This window comes from Pelophylax lessonae, assembly GCF_965119305.1.
Source record: "Pelophylax lessonae genome assembly, chromosome: 9".
Classification (NCBI taxonomy): Eukaryota; Metazoa; Chordata; class Amphibia; order Anura; family Ranidae; genus Pelophylax; species Pelophylax lessonae.
In genome coordinates this window covers 268,879,479-268,903,565 of record NC_138776.1, presented here as the reverse complement: position 1 = coordinate 268,903,565, position 24,087 = coordinate 268,879,479, and the positions used below count along the sequence as shown (strand labels likewise).

Genomic DNA, 24,087 nt, shown 5'->3' with positions numbered 1-24,087 from the left:
AAAATATGGGTTAAGGGAGAAATACCAGCCACATACACAGGGTCTTCCAAACCAGGAGAGGTGGAGAACCTGAGGGGATATTGCTCATCGACATCCATCTGATTTGGAAACCTTTGGCAGGTAGCCTGGAGCGACCAAAAATGAACACCAGGGATCAGGAGGGTGCGTCTTTCATTCTAGCTATTGGACGTGATCCTGGGTATTACCTATGGAGGATTAACCCATGGTGTGCTGACATGAGGTTAGCCAGGAAAAATCCATACACAGGGGCCCGTTTGGGCATAATTCCCTTACCTGGACCTCATACATTTTTTTAACGTTTAGAGTGTAACCACAGCAGAGTGATTCCATCTAGCTCACATTAACCCAGGCCTTGTGATTGACAAGAAACTTTTTTGGGGATTTTTGTTTTTTAATAAAGAACTTTAATGTTTGGGTGTCTTTATTTCTAGTTGACTTTTTTTTTTTTTACATTCACCAATGTAATGGACCACTACAATGACCACTGATATAAGGGTGTCCTTCTCCCATTAGTTTCCAATGTAAGGAAGCACTACACTGATATAAGGGGATCCTTCTCCCATTGGTCACCAATGTAAGGGGCCACTACACTGACCACTGATATAAGGGGGTCATTCTACCATTGGTCACCAATGTAAGAGTGACCACTGATATAAGGGGGTCCTTCTACCATTGGTCACCAATGTAAGGGGCCACTACACTGACCACTGATATAAGGGGGTCCTTCTACCATTGGTCACCAATGTAAGGGGCCACTACACTGACCACTGATATAAGGGGGTCCTTCTACCATTGGTCACCAATGTAAGGGGCCACTACACTGACCACTGATATAAGGGGCCCTTCTCCCATTGGTCACCAATGTAAGGGGCCACTACACTGACCACTGATATAAGGGGCCCTTCTCCCATTGGTCACCAATGTAAGAGACAACTACAGTGACCACTGATATAAGAGGGTCCTTCTACCATTGGTCACCAATGTAAGGGGACACTACACTGACCACTGATATAAGGGGCCCTTCTCCCATTGGTCACCAATGTAAGGGGCCACTACATTGACCACTGATATAAGGGGCCCTTCTCCCATTGGTCACCAATGTAAGAGACAACTACAGTGACCACTGATATAAGGGGGTCCTTCTACCATTGGTCACCAATGTAAGGGGACACTACACTGACCACTGATATAAGGGGCCCTTCTCCCATTGGTCACCAATGTAAGGGGCCACTACATTGACCACTGATATAAGGGGCCCTTCTCCCATTGGTCACCAATGTAAGAGACAACTACAGTGACCACTGATATAAGGGGGTCCTTCTACCATTGGTCACCAATGTAAGTGACCACTACACTGACCACTGATTAAGGATGGGCCAACAGTTCGGCCCGAGCATGAGTTCGGGCCAAATATTTGCCTTTTCAGCCGCTTGCCGAACACCCAAATTTGCAGAGTATTCGCCCCGATGAACACCCTGCAATGCGCTGAGCTCTGCACAGTGCATTCTGCGCCCTGATTGGGCAAGTTAGCCAGGAATACCGAAAATTGTGGCCCTATACTTACTTTAATTTTCCTTTCCTGGGGTATCCTCACGTCAGCACAACTTTCCCACCCTGGTGGCCTGTCGCTATCTAGTTAAGAAACACCAAGGATCAGGAGTCAGGGTCCTTTTCTATTATTTAGCCATTGGAGGTGGTCCTGGGGGTTACATAGTAAGTGAGGTTGAAAAAAGACCCCAGTTCAACCTATGATGAGTGTGTGTGTGTATGAGTCAATAGTACATTGTATACCCCTGAATGTTGTGGTCGTTAAGGTGCCCCTCTAATAGTTATTTTAAATTATCAACGCTCTCTGCTGACACCATTGCTTGTGGAAGAGAATTCCACATCCTTACCGCTCTGACAGTAAAGAACCCTTTACCCAATTTAAGGTTTAACCGCTTCTCTTCTAATTTTAGTGAATGACCCAGTGTCTTTTTAAATTCCCTCTTGCTGAAAAGTTTGTTCCCTATGCTAGGGTCACCAGTACAGTATTTGTACATTGATATCATATCCCCCCTCAATCATCTCTTCTCCAGAGAGAATAAGTTCAGTGCTTGTAGTCTTTCCTCATAGCTGAGGTCCTCCAGTCCCTTTATTAGCTTTGTTGCCCTTCTCTGGACTTTCTCCAGTTCCAGCACATCCTTCCTGAGGACCGGTGCCCAGAACTGGACAGCATACTCCAGATGTGGCCGGACCAGAGTCTTGTAGAGTGGGAAAATTATCGTTTTATCTCTGGAATGAATCCCCTTTTTAATACATGCCAGTATTCTGTTGGCTTTGCTTGCAGCAGCTTGGCATTGCTGAGCTTGTCATCTACTAGGACCCCCAGGTCTTTTTCCATCCTTGATTCCCCCAGAGGTTCCCGCCCTAGTGAGGAACTTGTGTTCGTATTTTTGTCACCCAAATGCATTACTTTACATTTTCTAACATTAAACCTCATTTGCCATGTAGTTGCCCACCCCATTGTTTTGTTCAGGTCTTCCTGTAAGGTTTCCACATCCTGCATAGAAGTTATTGCCCTGCCTAGCTGTGTATCATCGGCAAATATGGTGATTGAGCTGTTTATCCCCTCCTCTAGATAGTTTATGAATAAATCAAACAGGATTGGTCCCGGGACAGATCCTAGCGTAGTAAAACAGTAATGTTAGGCGGGTGCGGATCACGTTTTTAGGGGCCAGGTAGTCTACCAGGCCCAGAAGACACATTTCTATAGATGGCCTGACACAAATTGTTTTAACTTCCTGGATGCATTGTGTAACTACCAACCACAGCTGTTGTATGGCTGTGCATTCCCAAAAAAATTTAGGTAAAATCTTCCCGGGATGAAGTACACCACCAGCAGCTGGGTGAATGGGAAAGATCCTAGCCAATCTGGCTGGAGTGAGGTACAGTATCTCACAAAAGTAAGTACACCCCTCACATTTCTGTAAATATTTTATTCTATCTTTTCATGTGACAACACTGAAGAAATGACACTTTGCTACAATGTAAAGTAGTGAGTGTACAGCTTGTATAACAGTGTAAATTTACTGTCCCCTCAAAATAACTCAACACACAGCCATTAATGTCTAAACCACTGGCAACAAAAGTCAGTACACCCCTAAGTGACAATGTCCAAATTAGGCCCAATTAGCCATTTTCCCTCCCCGGTGTCATGTGACTCGTTAGTGTTACAAGGTCTCAGGTGTGAATGGAGAGCAGGTGTGTTAAATTTGGTGTTATCGCTCTCACTCTCTCATACTGGTCACTGGAAGTTCAACATGGCACCTCATGGCAAAGAACTCTCTGAGGATCTGAAAAAAAGAATTGTTACTCTACATTAAGATGGCCTAGGCTATAAGAAGATTGCCAAGACCCTGAAACTGAGCTGCAGCACGGTGGCCAAGACCATACAGTGGATTAATAGGATAGGTTCCACCTACACCAGGCCTCGCCATGTCGACCAAAGAAGTTGAGTGCACGTGCTCCGGCAGATCCAAATTGGGTGGTGCAGCCATGACGATGCTGCAAATAGCGAAACACATGTGTGTTAAGGCCCGTACACACGACAAGAAAATCTGAAGGAAAATTTCGTCCGACGACCGATCTGCCGATTTTTAGTATGGTGCTTTCGACAGCCGACTTTTCGGCTGACAAAATCCTGATGTGCAGTCTATATAATTTTTGTCGTCCGTCAAAACAACGTCCGATTTTCGTCTCATTAGTACAGATTTAGATGGAAAAAATCTTAAGAGCAAGACTAGGCAATCCAACACATGACATAACCTCTGATGTAGAATTCTGTCGTACGGGAAAATTCGTATGGAAATAACCTCTTCACTTTCCACATCAGACTAGCATGCCACAAAAAACGGACGACAGATCGTTCGATAATCTGATCGTGTGTACGGGGCTTTAGGTTAATTGAGATGTCAATTCCATGACATCCAAATGAACGAGTACTCCATAGCACGCTTTATCGCTAAACCTTTTTAACACCAACTTTGATCCACGTAATAGGATCTGGGTAATTATAAAAGTGAGGTAGCTGTGGGCTATTCCATAATGGCGTAGAAGGGGAGATTTCATGGTCGTCTTCCTTCTCTGCCTTCCTAGCCACCCCCCAACGCCCTGATAATAGCATGCAAGGACCTTGTGATAGGTAATGGTGCCCTACTTCCCCCAAAAAAACCAACGTGTCAGTGCCCCGTAGGAGCCAACAATGGCGGCCTCCAATGCGATGGCCGTATGATCCTACGGGAGGGTCAGCCATCTGTGGGCAAAGACTAATATTGCTGGTTTAAGTAACTTATGTCCTTTAATGTGGCAAGCATTCGCCCGGCTGTGCCGTTTTTTTTCTTATTATCAAAGCAATTTCCTCACTTATGGGGCAATAATGCGCTATTATTACTGCCACACCACTATAAATAAAATACGATCAATACTGCTCACAGCTGGGGGAATGTGTGTCACATTTATTCAACTAAATTAAAAAAAACAGATCTGTAAGTGTTTGTGAAATCTTCCCTCAAAAAATGCACTCAGCCAATGATAGGTAAGGACTCCATTTTTATTTTTCTCCTGCTATCAATGGCCAACACGGGACAACACTTCATCCATGTCTTTGGTGATCTCTGATCTCCTTATGAAGTGTTTCTTACATGATGAAGATCAGCCATGGAGTATATCTGAGGTGTATATCAGGGTGTGCTCCTTCCCCACATGTCCACCAACATTCATATAGAAGACATTTCCTGCACTCAAGGCACTAATACACCTCCAGGGTTGTGTGGGACCCCTGATGTACAGGAAGACAGGACTTCACTGAGGAACATTTCCCTCACACAGGACAGGAAAGTGACTTCTTCTTTGTGTGTAATCTCTGATGTGCGGTAAGACCAGACTTCACTGTAAAAAATTTCCCGCACTCAGGACAGGAATATGGCTTCTCCCCCGTGTGCAATCTCTGATGTGTGGAAAGAGTGGACTTCTGTGAAAAACATTTCCCGCACTCAGGACAGGAATATGGCTTCTCCCCAGTGTGCAATCTCTGATGTTTGTAAACACCGGACTTCTGTGAAAAACATTTCCCGCACTGAGGACAGGAATACGGCTTCTCCCCTGTGTGAGATCTCTGATGGTTATAAAAACTGGACTTATCTGAAAAACATTTCCCGCACTCAGAACAGGAATACGGCTTCTCTTCTGTGTGAGATCTCCGGTGTTTATTAAAACTGTACTTCTCTGAGAAACATTTCCCGCACTCAAGGCAACAATATGGCTTTTCCCCTGTGTGAGACCTCTGATGTATGACAAGTTGTGAGTTTTGTACAAAACATTTCCCGCACTCAGTACAGGAATACGGCTTTTCTTCTGTATGCAATCTCTGATGTCTGTAAAGGTTGCCCTTTTGTGAAAAACATTGCCCGCACTCAGGACACGAATATGGCTTCTCTCCCGTGTGGGACCTTTGATGTGCGACAAGTTCTGATTTTTGTACAAAACATTTCCCGCACTCAGAACAGGAATACGACTTCTCTGCCGTGTGAAATTTCTGGTGTTTATAAAAACTGTACTTATCTGAAAAACATTTCCCGCACTCAGGACAACAAAACGGCTTTTCCCCCGTGTGAGACCTCTGATGGGTGACAAGTTCTGAATTTTTAAAAAAACATTTCCCGCACTCAGCACAGGAATGTGGCTTTTCTCCTGTATGCAACTTCTTATGTGCGTAAAGATTGGACTTCCTTGAAAAACATTTCCCGCACTCAGGACAGGAAAATGGCTTCTCCCCCGTGTGAGACCTCTGATGCTCAACAAGTTCTGTTTTTTGTCCAAAACATTTCCAGCACTCACTACAGGAATACGGCTTCTCACCTGTGTGTGATATCTGATGTCTGTTAAGATGGGACTTCCGTGAAAAACATTTCCCGCACTCAGGACAGGAATATGGCTTCTCACCTGTGTGCAATCTCATATGAGTGTTAAGATGGCACTTCTCTGAAAAGCATTTCCTGCACTCAGGACAGGAATATGGCTTCTCCCCCATGTGCATTCTCTGGTGTCTATAAAATTTAGACTTATCTGAAAAACATTTCCCACACTCAAGGCAGGAATACGGCTTCTCTCCTGTGTGAGTTCTTTTATGCATACTAAGTTTGGATTTCAAACGGAAACACTTCCCACACTCAGGACAGGGAAATTTCTTATCTGTTGGAAGGATAACACCATCCCGCACAGTCTGAGGTTCCTCAGGATAAGAGGAATACGATGGTCCGGCACTGTCCCTCACAGTCTGAGGTTCCTCAGGATAAGAGGAATACGATGGTCCATCTACACTGTGTGGTCCCGGATGGACATTTGAGGTAGCCGGGTTTTCTCCTGGACTATACTGTGTGATGTCCTCATCTTCTACTTTACAGTCTGGAGACAAAGTGAGACAATCCTCTGAGGTTTTCCTCATCTCCCGTCCATCTACTAAAATAGAAATACAAAGATTATTACTAGACATCAGCAGATTGGTTCCCCTAAACCAGGACTCCGCCCACATCAGACAGATTTGTCTCTAAAGATCTTACAATTCCCCCTCAAGGAAACTAGTAAATGGGTCCTCTGATCTCCTACCAGTTCATTACTTTATTCATGGACCTTAGTCAGAGAGTGAGGAAACAACGAGAACCGTCTTGAGTAGAAATGTATTATATAAGATACAACAAATAGGACTATATAGTATCAGAATGATGTACTGTACAGCATAGAGTATATAGTGCGGGGGTCAGGAGTATGTAATGTACAACATAGAGTATATAGTGCAGGGGTTCAGGACTCATAATATTTGTATTCACTAATCAGTTGCAGAGGTCGCACACCGCTGCCTCCCATCTCCTGAGACTGCACTCGGTGACTTGGGTGTGAGACTATACAGACATATCCCTCCACCCGGCACAGCCAGCAAATAACAGAGCAAGTAACCCCGGGAGAATTGTTCTGTCAGAGATCTTGCTAGACCTGGGACATGGTTTAAAAGACTCAAAGCACAAGTGCTTATGTGGAGCAATGCCTATGTTGAAATCCAACATTTTTCTGCCAGCTGAACCCCAGAATCTCCATAAATCCAGTCTAGAGACATAAATTGTGTCTGCAGCACAGAGAAGGAAGATTATCCGAGAGAAATACAGGAATACAGGACGGGGAACACAGCTCAGGAAAGTGACCAGGGGATTACAGGCTGATATCACCCAGTTCCCGCCCTACTCTGGACCAATCAGTGAGCAGTATGGGTGGAGGAATGTATTTAGTGTTAATGACCCACCTGTGCTGATCTCTGTAGGAGTGTCCTCCTCTATAAATGTCCCCGTTATTCCATCCTCCTCCATAGACTGCTGATCATCCCTCACATACGTCTCTTCTTCTTCTGCTTTAATCTCAAATTCTATATCGATTGGATCTCCACTCTAAACCAAGAAAATGAGAGAGAATATCATCTGTAAAATATAATCTTTGTTATTGTGACATCATGTAAAAAACACATCCTCTCCAGAAGTCCATGTTCTAGATGCTCCTATCCACCAACCTTGTAACAGTGAGGGATGGTGTGACCTTCCTGTGTGGAATCCCGGGAATACAGAGGACGGGGACATCTCTCTGGTGGGTTCCTGGTATTAGGTGGCTCCATCATATTCATGTGTCCTTCTCTAAACTCCTCCATCACTCCATACTCCTCATCCTCCTCTTTATACTCTTTTTTAACAACAAACGTATCATTCGCAAGGTTTCCACTCTGAATATATAATAAAACATTAATTATAACAAAAAGTTTGTGTATAAATCATAACTACCCATAATTGTTTCTCATCTACCTGATAATGGTGAGGGATGGTGTGACCTTCCTGTGTGGAATCCCGGGAATACAGAGGACGGGGACATCTCTCTGGTGGGTTTCTGTAGCTGGATGACTCCCCCATGGTGTCCTGGTACAGATCTTGGTGTCCTTTAGGAAACTCCTCCATCCCCCCATCCTCATCCTCCTCCTCTTTTATCTCTTTTTTAACCTCAACTTTAGAATATCTCAGGTTTCCACTCTGAATATATAATAAAAATGACATCAATGGTAACAATGCAGATAATGTACAGATCCTAATGATACTATCAGTGATTGTTCTTCATCTACCTGATGATGGTGAGGGATGGTGTGACCTTCCTGTGTGGAATCCCGGGAATACAGAGGACGGGGACATCTCTCTGGTGGGTTCCCATTACTGGATCCATCTGTAGGAAACACACACACTGACTGAATACATTGTTTCTATGTGTTTATCAGATGATGGGGGATCTAGGTGGAGCCTCCGTACTGCTCTCTCCTTTACAATAAAGTCTCCTCTTACCCGGTGATGTGAGGGGCGGCTGATTCTCCATCATGATGTCCTCCCCAGCACCGCTCACCTCTACTGTCAGCAGTTCGATGATCTCTCTGGTGGCTTCTAGAATCTTCTTTTTATTTCTCTATTCTATCAGGGAGGGAGGTGGAGGCAATTTGATGGTCATATGATCTCCAGACTTCACAGGAGGAAAACTCTAGATTTGAACACAAATAGTTAAATTAAATTGCATTCCCAGAATCTTCCTCACCTCACTGGTCAGGTCTCCATTTTACTCTGTTTGACTCTGATTGGAGGGACATTGGGAGGAGAATTTGTGAGGGGCGCTCTGTGAGGTTTCTGTACAACTGAATCATCAGAATCATTTCTCCCGGGTGCGCCCCACCTCTCCTAAACGGAAAGATGAACGTTGTCTTTGTCAGGACACATCGTATTCCTGTGATCTCCGTGTACTCCGGAGACTTTACTGATCACATTTTAGGATGAATATCGGAGACTGGGATCATTATGGAGAAAAACAATTCTGGACATTTACTTCAAATGACATTTTTCCCTCTTTCTTTTTATTTGAATCTTATAAAATAAATACATACATATTCCAATCCCCACTAACCCCCCCCCCCTCTCCCCCACCACTAATAAAAGTAGTATAATGTGTTTGTCAGGAGGGTGTTCCTGTGTTTTTGTCTGCTCATTTCAGCATCCTAGTTTTGGCTTTGATGCATTCTTTCTGTCCACCTGCCCTGTGATTGATGTGGTCAGTCTCTGGGTGGAGACCAAACTTGATTTAGGCCAGCCAAGCCTGAAGTCTTCTGCTTGTGAAATAGCTTTTGTAACACGTGCTCCAAGCTCATATAAATCACACTCCCATATGACCTCCCTCACCCTTCTGCTTCTCCTACCCTCTGGAGATTCAACCCCAAACCCTGGGCCTCCATCGCTTAACTGTGCCCAAGGCTCCCATCACCTAATGCCCTCTGGCAGCAGCTGCAATCCACAACATTTAAATTCTATTGCTCTTCTTCCCAAAAACAGGCTCCCCTTCTCTTGTGTCCTTTAAAATGCCTGCTCTGTCTGTAACAAACTCACATCTGTCCCTGACCTCTATCACTACTTGCTGTTACTGAAACCTGGCTTCATGAATCCAACACTGCTTCTCCTGCTTCACTCTCCAATGATGGCCTTCTGTGGACTCACACCCCTAGATCTAATGAATGGAAGGGAGGTGAAGTAGGAATCCTTCTAACCCCACAAAACATCTTTCAGGTACTTCACCCACCTTCCTATCTGTCACTCTTCTCATTTGAGGTACATTTTATTCATCTGTTTTCTCCAGTTTCTTTAGGAAGTGTTGTGCTATTGGCCTCCTGGACCGGTATCACCATTTCTTGATGACTTCTCTCCCTGGCTACCCTACTTTCTCTCTTCTGAAATGCCCACAATCATTCACGGTGACTTTTAACATCCCTGTTAATACTAACACTCCTGCTACTTCTAAAGTTCTCAGTCTAACCTCCTCTTTTGGCTTGAAGCAATGGATACATGCTTCTACTCACTCTGATGGCAACACCTCCTACCTATTGACTCCATGCAACCTCTCCAACAATCCTCTCCCTCTCTCTGATCACTACCTTATTAGTTTCACTCTCTCACCATCTTCCACCTCCTCTCCCTCCAACTGCCTAACAGATACTAATAGAAATCTTCACCACCTCAACCCTTCTCTTGTCTATTCTGCTACTGATCACCTCTATGACAAAAATCTCACTCCTGTCCTTCCCCAACCTATACCACTTCTGTCTACAATAGATCCCTGTCCGCCCTGGATACACTGGCCCCCCTCACTACACACAGAATCAGGAGCTGACCCCCTACAACTTTGGTAAACAGATGACACCAGAAGTCTCAAAAAACATAGTCCTACTCCACAGGCACTCAAGAGCATGGCTAAGTCTTAGAAAGACTTCGACCAATATAAATCTGCCATCCAAAAATACAATCCTTGTCTCCTCACTGCCAAGCGGAACTAGTTTATCACTCTCATTAACACTTTATCATCCCCTACCTGTCAACTCTTCTCTACCTTCAACTCTACTTGTCCTCCACTGCCCCCATGCACTGACCAAGAGCTCGCCCATTCAAAAATATAACAAACAATTTGTGATGAGATCTCCGCTATACAGATATCCCCCCCCTACACTTATTACTCCATGTCCACAGGTACAATCAACACTTCCCTTATTCAACCCTGCTACAATAAAAGAAGTTGCTAAACTTTTTTCTAACGCCCACCTGACCACCTGCCCCCTGGACTCCCTCAAAAATACTGCGGTCACCCTCTGCTTCTATCCTACATTCTCTAACTCACATTTTCAATCTCGCCTTCTCTTCTGGCATCTTCCCCAACTCTCTAAAACATGCACTAGTTACCTTCATATGTAGAAAGCCTTAATTGCACCCCCACCAATCTTAATCTACCCCCCATCTCCTTGCTCCCCTTTTCTTCCAAACTTCTTGAATGTCTAGTCTACCACCAACTGAGTGACCACCTCACTGAAAACAACTTTCTTGATCTCCTTAATCTGAATATCGCCCTTAACAGTCCACAGAAACTGCTCTCCTTAAACTCACAAATGATCTGCTAACGGCTAAATCTAAATGGACACTATTCAGTACTCCTTCTCCTGGACCCCTCTGCTGCTTTTGACACAGTGGACTCCCCCCTCCTCCTCAAAAAAACTCCTCTCCATTGGTCTCCGTGACTGTAGTTTTCATCGATTCTCACCCTACCTATCCCACCACACCTTCAGCATCACAACTTTACTTCCTCCTCTCCTCTTCCTTTCCATGTCGGGGTTCCCAAAGTTCTTTTCTTAGGCCTAATCTCGATCTACACCTCCTCCCTGGGTGAGCTTATAGCCTCAATGGCTTCCAATACTATTTCTATGATGATAACACCCAAATCCCTGTATCTACACCTCAGCTCACTCCATCAGTCCCCTCATGCAGCACTAATTTACTAACAAACATATCAGCCTGGATGTCACACCACTTCATCCATTCCATCCACTCCATCCTACGTATCCCAACACACCTTCAGCATCACAACTTTACTTCCTCCTCTCCTCTTCCTTTCTGCATTGGGGTCCCAAGGTTCTTTTCTTGGGCCTCTCCTAATCTCGATCTACACCTCCTACCTGTGTGAGCTTATAGCCTCCATGGCTTCCAATACTATTTCTATGATGATAACACCCAAATCCCTGTCTCTACCCCTCATCTCACTCCATCAGTCCCCTCATGCATCACTAATTTACTAACAGAGATGTCACACCACTTCCTCAGTCTCAATCTATCCAAATCCGAGGCTCATAAAATTTCCTCCCCCACGTACCCCACTTCCCTGTCAAGATTGATGGCACAACCATCAACCCGTCCCCACATGCCAGGATCCTAGGTGTAATTCTGGACTCTCCTTTCAGCCCCACATCCGAACACTGTACAAAGCTTTCCGAATCAACCTCCATAACATCTCCAATATACTCCCCTTCCTAACCAATGACACCACAAAGCTACTGATTCAATCCCTGGTCACCTCTCTACTGGACTACTGCAATTCCCTTCTCATGGGATTACCCTCATATAGACTATTCCCTCTTTAGTACATCATGAATGCTGCTGCCGGACTCATCCACCTTACCAACCGTTCAAGGTCTGCTACTCCTCTCTGCCAATCCCTCCACCGACTTCCGCTCACCCAACAAATTAAATTCAAATTACTTATAGTATACAGTCATCCAGAACTCGGCCCCCAACTAGATCACTAACCTAGTCTCACAACACCAACCAAATCGTTCTGTTTGCTCCTCCCAAGACTTCCTGTTCTCTAGCTCCCTCGTCACTTCCTCCCATGCTCATATCCAGGACTTCTTCCGAGCCTCCCCAAATCATTTGGAACGCTCTATCCCAAATTGTCTGACTATCTCTTACTCTGTCCACTTTAGGATAATCCCTGAAAACCATTCTCTTCAGAGAAGCCTTTCCTGCTCCCACCTAACACCTGTACTTGTATTTTCTCCATCAGCTCTGCTCCCACGGTTATTACCTTTTGTATCCTTTGACCCTCTCTGTTAGATTGTAAGCTCTAAAAAACAGGGTCCTCTGATTCCTCCTGTATTATATTGTATTGTAACTGTACTTTCTGCCCTCATGTTGTGCAAACTGTTGGCGCCATATAGATCCCGTATAATAATAATATATGTGTGTATCATCATCTGCTGGAGATAAAAGAAATCACAGTGACTATGGAGGAAGAGGACGCATATGACCGGGGTGGGGGGGGGGGGGGGGTTACTGGGTGTAAATAGAAAATAATATCTTATTACCTCCTCTGCTGCCACTTCCAGCAACGTCACCTCTACCTCGTATCACAAATGTCTGTATCTGACATCACTTCCTGTCTGTACCTGACATCACTTTTTGCCTTCCATAGAGACTTCCTATCTGGTTAGAAGTGAGATCACCACCTTCTGGAGATCAGAGGAACTGCAATCCTTAGAAACGTCTCGTAGCGTGAACACGGACTTGTACTGTATATCCTTATAGATGTGTAGCGCGCCCCCCGCAGAGACCGGTGATATTAACTGGTTCTTTCCCAAACAGTCCAGAGGCCCCCAGTAACCCAAGTAACAGTCCATTCACTCCGGCTCCAATAAACAGTCTAGGAGTTTGTCTTTTTGTAACATATTGCTTGTAGAATTTGTAACAGGAGAGGGATAGGGGCAGAGGCATGCCTATAGGGGTCCCAATTGTGACCCAGCCCCATGCCTCAGGGAGCCCGTGCAGCTCCCCTGTCATATTCATCTACACTTGGATAGGGGGGGCGGCAGCATACAGAGGAAACAATCGCCTCTATTTCCCTACTTCAACCGTTGGAAGCCAGCTTATCCTCCACTCCCTCCCACCGCCATTCAGTGGGGGCTGAAGGAAGGAGATGGAGGTGATCGATTCCTCTAAATGCCACCGCCCCTCCTATGCAGCCTGGTGCCAGTTGTTTCTTGCAGTCGTGATCCACAATGTGACAAAAGACAAGCAGTCATCAATTGCTAGAGCCTGCCGGCTCTGCCTTCCAGCCCCGCCCCCCCCCCCAAACTCCTGCTCCCGTTTCTTGCCTGCAGGCTGCTCCTGGTAAGGTAAGAGATTTGCTTCCCGCCCGGAGGCCGCTCCCACCTGGCAGCCTACAAATGCCACAGTGTATTCCTGAGTTTGGAAGAACAGACAGTGCCCAGCACCTGAGTGAGTATAGTGTGGGACTAGGTGTCCTCCAGTCACACTGTCCCCTCCTATCACCCTGCCCCTCATAACACTGGTGCCCCCTGTCACACTGCCCCCATCACACTGGCCTCTCCCGGTCACACTGCCCACGTCACACTGGCGTCCCCATCACACTGCCCCCATCATACTGGCCCCATCATACTGTCCCCTCCCCATGACACACTGCCCCCCATCATACTGTCCCCCACCTTTTACCCTGCCCCCCTCCTTTCACACTGCCACCTTCTGTCAAATTGCCTCCCCATGATACTGCCTCCCATCATACTCCCCTCCTGTCACACTTCCCCTGTCATACTGCCCCCCTCCTGTCACACTGCCCTCCATCTGTCACACTACCTAGGTACCCTTTTCTTGTCACACTGCCCCCAATCATACTGCTCTCCTACTATCACACTGCCCACTGTCATACTTCCCCCTTCCTGTCACACTGCCCCCCCTCCTTTCACCCCTCCTGTCACACTGCCCCCTCCTGTCACACTACCTCGGTACTCTTCTTTTGGCACACTGCCCCCTCCTGTCAAACTACCCTTCTACTGTCACACTGCCCCCTCCTGTCATACTGCCACCCCCCCCATACTGCCCCCCTCCTGTCACACTGCCTAGGTACCCTTTTCTTTTCACACTACCCCCCTCCTGTCACACTGCCCCCCATCATACTGCCCCCCTCCTGTCACTCTGCCCTCCATCATATTTCCCCCTCCTTTCACACTGCCCCCCCATCATACTGCTCTCCTACTGTTACACTGCCCCTGTCATACCGCCCCCCCATCATACTGGCACCTCCTGTCACACCAGATACCCTTCTGCTGTCACACTGCCCCCCTCCTGTCATACTGCCCACCATAATACTGCCCCCTCCTGTCACACTACCCTTCTATTGTCATACTGCCCCCCTCCTGTCAAACTACAGTTCTGCTGTCACACTGCCCCCCTCCTGTCATATTACCCTTCTACTATCACACTGCCCCCTCCTGTCACACTGCTCCCTCCTGTCGCATTGCCCCCCTCCTGTCATACTGTCTCCCCCCATCATACTGCCCCCCTCCTGTCACACTGCTCCATCATACTGCCCCCTCCTGTCACACTGCCACCATTACACTGCCCCCCTCCTGTCACACTGTCCCCCATCATACTGCCCCCCTCCTGTCACGCTGCACTCCCGTCATACTATCCCCTCCTGTCAAACTGCCCTCCATCATACTGCTCCCCTCCTGTCACATTGTCCCCCATCATACTGCCTCCCTTCTATTACACTGCCCCTGTCCTGTCACACTGCCCCCCATTATACCGTCCCCTCCTGTCACACTTCCCCCCTTCATACTGCCTCCCTTCTGTCACACTTCCCCTATCATACTGCTCCCCTACTGTCACACTGCCTCCGTCATACTGCCCCATCCTGTAACACTTCCCAGGTACCCTTCTACTTGCACTCTGCCCCCTCCTTTCATACTGTCTCCTCCATTATACTGCCCCCCTCCTGTCATACTGTCCCCTCCATCATACTGCCCCCCTCCTGACACACTGTACCCCCATCATACTGCCACGTCCTGTCACACTGCCTAGGTACCCCTTTCTTTTCACACTATCACCCCATCATACTGCTCCCCTGCTTTCACAGTACCCTTCTACTATCATACTGCCCCCCCTCCTGTCATCCTGCCACCCCGACATACTGCCCCCCTCCTGTCATACTACCCTTCTACTATCACACTGAAGTGTATCATCATCTGCTGGAGATAAAAGAGGTCACAGTGACTATGGAGGAAGAGGACGGACATGACGGGGGGGGGGGGTTACCGGGTGTAAATAGAAAATAAGATCTTATTACCTCCTCTGCTGCCTCTTCCAGCAACGTCTCCTCTACCTCGTATCACAAGGTGCTTCAGATCTTTATCTACTTCCTCCGGACCTTTCACCTGGAACTTCCTAGTTATACCTGACATCACTTCCTGTCTGTACCTGACATCACTGCCAGTGCTTCATAGAGACTTCCTGTCTGTGTAGATGTGAGATCACCACCTTGTGTAGATCAGAGGAACTGCAGCCCTGAGAAACGTCTCATAGTGCAGCGGTCCCCAACCTGTATTCCTTTTTTAACTTTCAATTTTTATTGGAATTTTAGTTTAACAATTTCAACAATAAGATTTACAATTATTCATTACTTCTGTCTCATTGCTTGGTACATGTAACAACAGTTAGGAAAATGAAGAAAATAACAGGAGTACAAAGTAACAATTAAAGGAGAAAAAAAAAAAAAAAAAAAAAAAAATATATATATATATATATATATATATATATATACATATATATATATATATATATATATAAATAAAAAATGTAAAATAAAACACAGCATGCCCAATCCCCCTAATGGGAACTATCTGTAAGCGGAATTGGTTACCATGTACTAAGGTTTATTAGGGATGGGACATTGTAACCAGTTCTGTCAAAATAGCCAACTCCTCAAGATCTCCAACCACGGCATTTCTCAGTGACTCTTCAGCATCAGTAATTGGAGATTTCGATGACTTGGATGTTTTGACAGAACACCAGCAACGTAAACACTACGGTACACGATATAATGAGTGAAAATTTTAGTCCAAGTGCTACTAACCAACAACATGGCCGCCTCCAAGGCGGCGCCCACTTTTTCTCTCCTTAGCCGGTGTTCTTTCAAAACAGCCAACTCTTCATTATGGCAGATTCAATGAGGTTCGGGTTCAGCTTCTGAGCTTCTTTGAAGTTCTCCTAACCCTGCATAAAAAAATAAAAACCGGTGTATTTTGGCCTGTTCCTAATAGAGAGTCATGGTCAAAGAGATCCTGACAACCAGTGAAACATCTCCACCCGTCCCATCAGACGGACATTCCCGACACACAGATGAACGTACACATAGGGGCATAAAGACAATCCTTTCAGGAGTGACCCGATCCTCATAGACTGCTCATTCTATCTGTTCATGGACAGGGAATGTTCTGTAATTCTTTGCAGGTCTCTTTGTGCCCAGAGGGTGATGGCAAAATGGAGGAGAGCCAGGAGGAATAATGCCAAGGATTTTGCAGACAGAGGCAACAAGCTTTTCAATGTTAGCAAGCATGTTGTGTGAAGGTCCTTCTTCATCATAATGAATGCAGGGAAGAGAAATCCTCCGCACCTTCCTCCAGTACGGCATCCATACCCTCTCCATTCTCTCCTGTCTCTGCATCCTCTAGGACCGGCATATCTGGATCTGGCTTCAGTTGGGAAACTGGAGAAGGAGACGACCACAGGGAGTGTCCAAAAAACCTGCCAGTGTCCAATCCAATACCTTTAATGTCCTTTTTTAAAAATGTATGCTTGGTAAACTTGCGCTACCATCATCAGACACAAAACATCAGAACTACCACTATTTTATTCTCCAGGGCCTTTGCTTACAGATAATATATGTTTGGGCGGTTTTGGCAAATCTTAAGGCCAAAAAATGTGTGCAAAATGGAAAAAAAAAAAAAAGCTCTCACAGAAAGAGTTAATGTGCGCTAGATGGAAGCACTCTTCTGTGATCACACTCTAAACATTAGAGCTCCCCCTAGCTGCAGTGATAGCATCACCTGTGGGACCAAGTGACGGGGAGGTTGTGTACCCAACGGCTGACTGATGAGGGTTAATGGCTCAGAGAAGCAGTTACATAGGGTCGCAGCCATGGTCCTGGACAGGGAGTTAGAGTAAAAGATTCCTCAGGGCGCGGAGTCTAAGAGCCAGCAGGTTGGTCAGTGTTATATTTGGCATCGAATTTTGATTTAGTTTTAGTTATAGTCTTTTGACTAAAATGCCATTTAAGTTTTAGTTCCATGTTAGTCTTCATCGTAGCTAAAATCTCTAGTACATTTTAGTCGAATAATATCATTTAAGTCAATTAAAATCGAATGTGTTTAGGTAAATTGTAATGCATTATTTAAGCATTTCTATAGAAATTCCAAACTAATTATACACTCCTGGAGTAAAAAAACAAAATATGATGTTATTATTTATGGATTTAAGGTTTGAACAAACTCACAGATACAGCTTTAGCCACTCTGGATGGTCTGAGGAGGCTTGTAATGCTGCAGAGTGCTCTGGACATTGGTCTCAGGTCTGAGGGATGACCTGTAATGAACAGTGCTCTGGATGCCACCATGTTGTTGTTCACTGATCTGAGGAGGCCTGTAATGCTGCACAGTGCTCTGCCCGGTGGTGTGAGGAGGCCTGTAATGCTGCAGAGTGCTCTGGATGGTAGTCTCCGGTCTGAGGGATGGCCTGTAATGCACAGTGCTCTGGATGCCACCATGCCGGTGGTCACTGGTCAGAGGAGGCCTGTAATGCTGCACAGTGCTGGATGGTGGTCTCCAGTCTGAGGGATGGCCTGTAATGCACTGTGCTCTGGATGCCGCCATGTTGGTGGTCAGTGGTCTGAGGAGGCCTGTAATGCTGCACAGTGCTCTGCCCGGTGGTGTGAGGAGGCCTGTTTTGCTGCAGAGTGCTCTGGATGGTGGTCTGAGGGATGGCCTGTAATGCACTGTGCTCTGGATGCGGCCATACCGGTGGTCACTGGTCAGAGGAGGCCTGTAATGCTGCATAGTGCTGGATGGTGGTCTCCAGTCTGAGGGATGGCCTGTAAAGCACAGTACTCTGGATGCCGCCATACCAGTGGTCACTGGTCAGAGGAGGCCTGTAATGCTGCACAGTGCTGGATGGTGGTCTCCGGTCTGAGGGATGGCCTGTAATGCACAGTGCTCTGGATGCCACCATGCCGGTGGTCACTGGTCAGAGGAGGCCTGTAATGCTGCACAGTGCTCTGCCCGGTGGTGTGAGGAGGCCTGTAATGCTGCAGAGTGTTCTGGATGGTGGTCTCAGGTCTGAGGGATGACCTGTAATGCACAGTGCTCTGGATGCCGCCATGTCGATGGTCACTGGTCTGAGGAGGCCTGTAATGCTGCACAGTGCTCTGCCTGGTGGTCTGAGGAGGCCTTTAATGCTGCACAGTGCTCTGGCTGGTGGTCTGAGGAGGCCTGTTTTGCTGCAGAGTGCCCTGGATGGTGGTCTCCGGTCTGAGGGATGGCCTGTAATGCACAGTGCTCTGGATGCCGCCATTCCGGTGGTCACTGGTCAGAGGAGGCCTGTAATGCTGCATAGTAGTGCTGGATGGTGGTCTCCGGTCTGAGAGAGGATGATTTCTTGATTCAACAGGTCTGGCAGTAGTCAGGCCTGGCAAGTGAAATGTAACTCTCAACAATCACAGATCATTCATTATTTAGCAGGAGGGGGGGAGAGCAATAACTTTTTCACATAAGGTCAGGAAGTAATGGACAGCTTTTTTCCTTTAAATACCTCCTGCAAGCCGTATAGTAAAATGACGGCAGACTGGATCTCCTCTCGTTTTGGGCCGATGTTATATGATGTCGGCCCAGTCTTGCAGCATTGCGATTGTGGTCGCCCAGTGTTCCTAGACACGGCTCTTTACCCATGTGATCAGCTGTGTCCATTCACAGCCTGGAAACACGGAAGTGTAGATTTATGGGTCTCCTCTCCTCACACTTACAGTGTGTGAGGCGAGGAGAGCCGATCAGCGGAACCTCCTCACAGGGGAGGTTGTACAGGTAATCAAGGCACTGATTATGAGTGCAGCCCCAGCAGTGCACATCAGTGACACTAATTAGTGCCCATCAGTGATGCCAGTCAGTGCCCATCAGTGCCTGCTTATCAATGCCACCAATTTAGAGCCCGTCAGTGCCACCTATCCATGCCACCTATTAGTGCCCATCAGTGCCACCTGTTCACGCCACCTACTAATGCCAATAAGTGCTGCCTATCAATGCCGAAAATTATTGCTGCCTATCAGTGCCCATCAGTGCTACATAATAATGCCTCCTCATCAGTGCAGCCTATTAGTGCCTGTCAGTAAAAGAGAAAAATTACTCATTCCCAAAATTTTATACCAGAAACTAAGAAAAACTTAGTGCTGCCTATTCATGCCCATCAGTGCCACCTATCAGTGCCCATCAGTGTGGGATATTAGTGCCTCCTCATCAGTGCTGCCTCATCAGGGCGCATCAGTAAAGGAGAAAAATTACTTATTTACAACATTTATAACAGAAACTAAGAAAAACTTAGTGCTGCCTTTTATTGCCCATCAGTTCCTGCTCATCAGTGCCGCCTATCAGCGCTCATCAGTGCCCCCGCATCAGTGCCACCTATCACTGCCCATCAGTTCCGCCTATAAGCGCTCAGCAGTGCCCCGCATCAGTGCTGCCTATCCGTGCCCATCAATGCCACCTATCACTGCCCATCAGTGCGGCATATTAGTGCTTCCTCATCAGTGCCCATCAGTGAAGGAGAAAAATTACTTATCTACAAAATTTACAGACAGAAACTAAATAAAACTTTTTTTTTTTACCAAAATTCGGAAATTTTCCCCCAAAAAATGCACTCAGCCAATGAAAGGTAAGGACTCCATTTTTATTTTTCTCCTGCTATCAATGGCCAACACGGGACAGCACTTCATCCATGTCTTTGGTGATCTCTGATCTCCTTATGAAGTGTTTCTTACATGATGAAGATCAGCCATGCAGTATATCTGAGGTGTATATCAGGGTGTGCTTCTTCCCCACATGTCTACCAACATTCATATAGAAGACACTTCCCGCACTCAAGGCACTAATACACCGCAAGGGTTGTGTGGGACCCCTGATGTACAGGAAGACAGGACTTCAGTGAGGAACAATTCCCTCTCTCAGGACAATAAAGTGGCTTTCCCCCTTATGTGCAGTCTCTCATGTTTATAAAGATTGGACTTATCTGAAAAACATTTCCCGCAATTAGGACAAGAATACGGCTTTTCCCCCGTGTGAGATCTCTGGTGTTTATAAAAACTGGACTTATCTGAATAACATTTTCCACACTCAGGACAAGAATATGGCTTCTCACCTGTGTGCAATCTCTGATGTTTGTTAAGACTGGACTTCACTGAAAAACATTTCCCGCACTCTGGACAGGAATACGGCTTCTCCCCTGTGTGCAATCGCTGGTGGCTATAAAAACTAGACTTATCTGAAAAACATGCCTCGCACTGAGGACAGGAATATGGCTTTTCCCCTGTGTGCAATCTCTGATGTTTGGTAAGACTGGCCTTCAGTGAAAAACATTTCCCGCACTCTGGACAGAAATACGGCTTCTCACCTGTGTGCAATCTCTGATGTATGCAAAGATTAAATTTCTTTGAAAAAAATTTCCCACACTCAGGGCAGGAATACGGCTTCTCCCCCCTGTGCAATCTCTGGTGTGCAGAAAAAGAGGACTTCTGTGAAAAACATTTTCCACACTCAGGACAGGAATATGGCTTCTCCCCTGAGTGAGAACTCTTATGCATTATAAGTTCTGATTTTTGTACAAAACATTTCCCACACTCAGAACAGGAATAAAGATTTTCCCCTGTATGCAATCTCTGATGTGTGTTAAGATGGGTCTTCAGTGAAAAACATTTTCCGCACTCAGAACAGGAAAACGGCTTCCCTTCCTTGTGAGATCTCTGATGGCTGTAGAAATTGGACAGGTTTGAAAAACATTTCCCACACTCAGGGCAGGAATATGGCTTCTCTCCTGTGTGAGTTCTTCTATGTACATTAAGACGGGATTTAAATGGGAACAACTTCCCGCACTCAGGACAGGGAAATCTTTTATCTGTTGTAAGGACAGCACCGTCCCTCACAGTCTGAGGTTCCTCAGGATAAGAGGAATACGATGGTCCGGCACCATCCCTCACAGTCTGAGGTTCCTCAGGATAAGAGGAATACGATGGTCCGGCACTGTCCCTCACAGTCTGAGGTTCCTCAGGATAGGAGGAATACGATGGTCCATCTACACTGTGTGGTGCCGGATGGACATTTGAGGTAGCCGGGTTTTCTCCTGGACTATACTGTGTGATGCCCTCATCTTCTACTTTACAGTCTGGAGACAAAGTGAGACAATCCTCTGAGGTTTTCCTCATCTCCCGTCCATCTACTAAAATAGAAATACAAAGATTATTACTAGACATCAGCAGATTGGTTCCCCTAAACCAGGACTCCGCCCACATCAGGCAGCTTTGTCTCTGAGGATCTTACAATTCCACCCTCAAGGTAACTAGTAAATGGGTCCTCTGATCTCCTACCAGTTCATTTCTTTATTCATGGACCTTAGTCAGAGAGTGAGGAAACAACGAGAACTTTTCTAGGAGTGACAGTGATGAGGGGATTATAGGACGAGTGTCCCCTCCCCCTCTGTCACTCATTGCCATCTTCCCAACACAAGAAGTCTGCACTTCCTTATTTAGTCCATGATTTAGTCATGAATAACAGCGGGGCTGAGCCCCACCAGAGGTCAGAGAGTGAGGATGGGGGGAGAACAACCAAGATGAAGACTGGACTGATCCTGAAGACCACCATCATTGGGTTACTGACTCCTCCCTCATTATCACTTTCTGTTTAAGGTTCCAAAGTTGGAGGATGTTATCACATTATTATCACCATGTAAAAGTCTGTCCTCCAATCAAATCATCAGATATAAAATATCCAGCTGGTAGGAAATGGGTGTAACAAAAGAGAATCCATATTATGTGTATATATAGCAGTACCAAGGTCAGGCCTTTTAAACGTACAACATATTGTATGAGTTAAAACAGTTGGGACTATAAAGTATCAGAATTATGTAATGTACAACATAGAGTATATAGTGCAGGGGTCAGGAGTATGTAATGTACAATATAAGTTATCTAGTAAAAGAGACATGACTAATAATATTGGTGTTTAGTAATCAGTGGTGGCTTAAATAGTTACTTAACTTAGACAAGTTGCAGAGGTCCCACACCGCTGCCTCCCATCTCCTGAGACTGCACTCAGTGACTTGGGTGTGAGACTATACAGACATATCCCTCCACCCGGCACAGTCAGCAAATAACAGAGCAAGTAACCCCGGGAGAATTGTTGTGTCAGAGATCTTGGTAGACCCGGGCATGGGGCAGAAGACCCAAGGTACATACCCCAGGTGTCTCGGTCAAGCAACCTCTATGGTAAAAATCAACATTTTGCTGCCAGCTGAACCCCAGAATCTCCATAAATCCAGTCTAGAGACATAAATTGTGTCTGCAGCACAGAGAAGGAAGATTATCCGAGAGAAATACAGGAATACAGGACGGGGAACACAGCTCAGGAAAGTGACCAGGGGATTACAGGCTAATATCACCCAGTCCCCGCCCTACTCTGGACCAATCAGTGAGCAGTATGGGTGGAGGAATGTATTTAGTGTTAATGACCCACCTGTGCTGATCTCTGTAGGAGTGTCCTCCTCTATAAACGTCCCCGTTATTCCATCCTCCTCCATAGACTGCTGATCATCCCTCACATACCTCTCTTCTTCTTCTGATTTAACCTCAAATTCTATATCGATTGGATCTCCACTCTAAACCAAGAAAATGAGAGAGAATATCATCTGGAAGATATAAACTTCATTATTGTGACATCATACAGAAAAAAAAAAAAAAAAACATGTTCTAGATCCGGGATGTCAAACTCAATTTATTTGTGGGCCGCATCAACATTATGGTTGTCCTCAAAGGGCCGGTTGTATTTGTAAGACCAGATGTCCAGAGCACCCCCCCCCCCTTACATCAGAAGTCAAGGGTCCTCCCCCTTCCCTCACAGTGCACCCCCCCTTACTTTTTGCTATTGACAGGAAGGAGGAGGACCAGAGGGGTCCGGCAGTCTGCTGACAGCAAAGAAGGGGGGTTCGTTTGCACAGAGAGGCGCAGGATCTGTAGGAGAATTTCTGTCCTCCTCTCTGCTGCCAACTGCTGAGACAAGGTGGGAATAGAGCTGAAGAGGGTGCCAGAACTGCAGGAGAGGTGCAAGGGCCACATGAAATGACCTGGAGGGCCGGATTTGGCCCTGGGACCTTGTTTTTGACACATGTAATCTAGATGATCCAATCCACCAACCTTGTAACAATGAGGGGTGATGTGATCTTCCTGTGTGGAATCCCCGGAATACAGAGGACGGGGACATCTCTCTGGTGGGTTTCTGGTTATAGGCAACTTCATCATTTCCTTGTGTCTTTCAGAAAACTCCTCCATCACTCCATACTCCTCATCCTCCTCTTTATACTCTTCTTTAACATCAATATTATCATCCCAGAGGTTTCCACTCTGAATATATCATAAAACATTCATTGTAACAAACATGCTGTGTATAAATTATAACTACCAATAATTGTTCCTCATCTACCTGATGATGGTGAGGGATGGTGTGACCTTCCTGTGTGGAATCCCGGGAATACAGAGGACGGGGACATC

At 46.1% G+C, this 24,087-nt stretch overlaps 3 protein-coding genes across 3 annotated transcripts in view; 1 reads left to right on the top strand and 2 right to left on the bottom strand.

The window, feature by feature from the left end:
- The window catches only part of LOC309564458 (uncharacterized protein), a 1,566,033-nt gene that overhangs the window by 622,443 nt on the left and 919,503 nt on the right, over positions 1–24,087 (top strand). The gene's annotated exons all lie outside the window — the stretch shown is intronic.
- Positions 4,592–24,087, bottom strand: part of LOC309564022 (uncharacterized protein) — a gene marked incomplete at its 5' end in the record, with an annotated part of 50,050 nt that continues 30,554 nt past the window's right edge. Inside the window, 2 exons of the mRNA XM_082268646.1 lie at positions 4,592–6,519; positions 23,057–23,180. Coding sequence (XP_082124772.1) covers positions 4,883–6,519; positions 23,057–23,180 — 1,761 coding nt within the window. The 3' untranslated portion in view covers positions 4,592–4,882. The remainder of the gene's footprint in view (positions 6,520–23,056; positions 23,181–24,087) is intronic.
- LOC309564025 (uncharacterized protein) lies at positions 20,497–22,403 on the bottom strand (the record flags this gene model as incomplete). Its single annotated transcript, XM_082268649.1, has 2 exons — positions 20,497–21,625; positions 22,399–22,403. The coding sequence occupies 2 exons, from the start codon at positions 22,401–22,403 to the stop codon at positions 20,497–20,499; spliced, it is 1,134 nt and encodes a 377-aa protein (XP_082124775.1).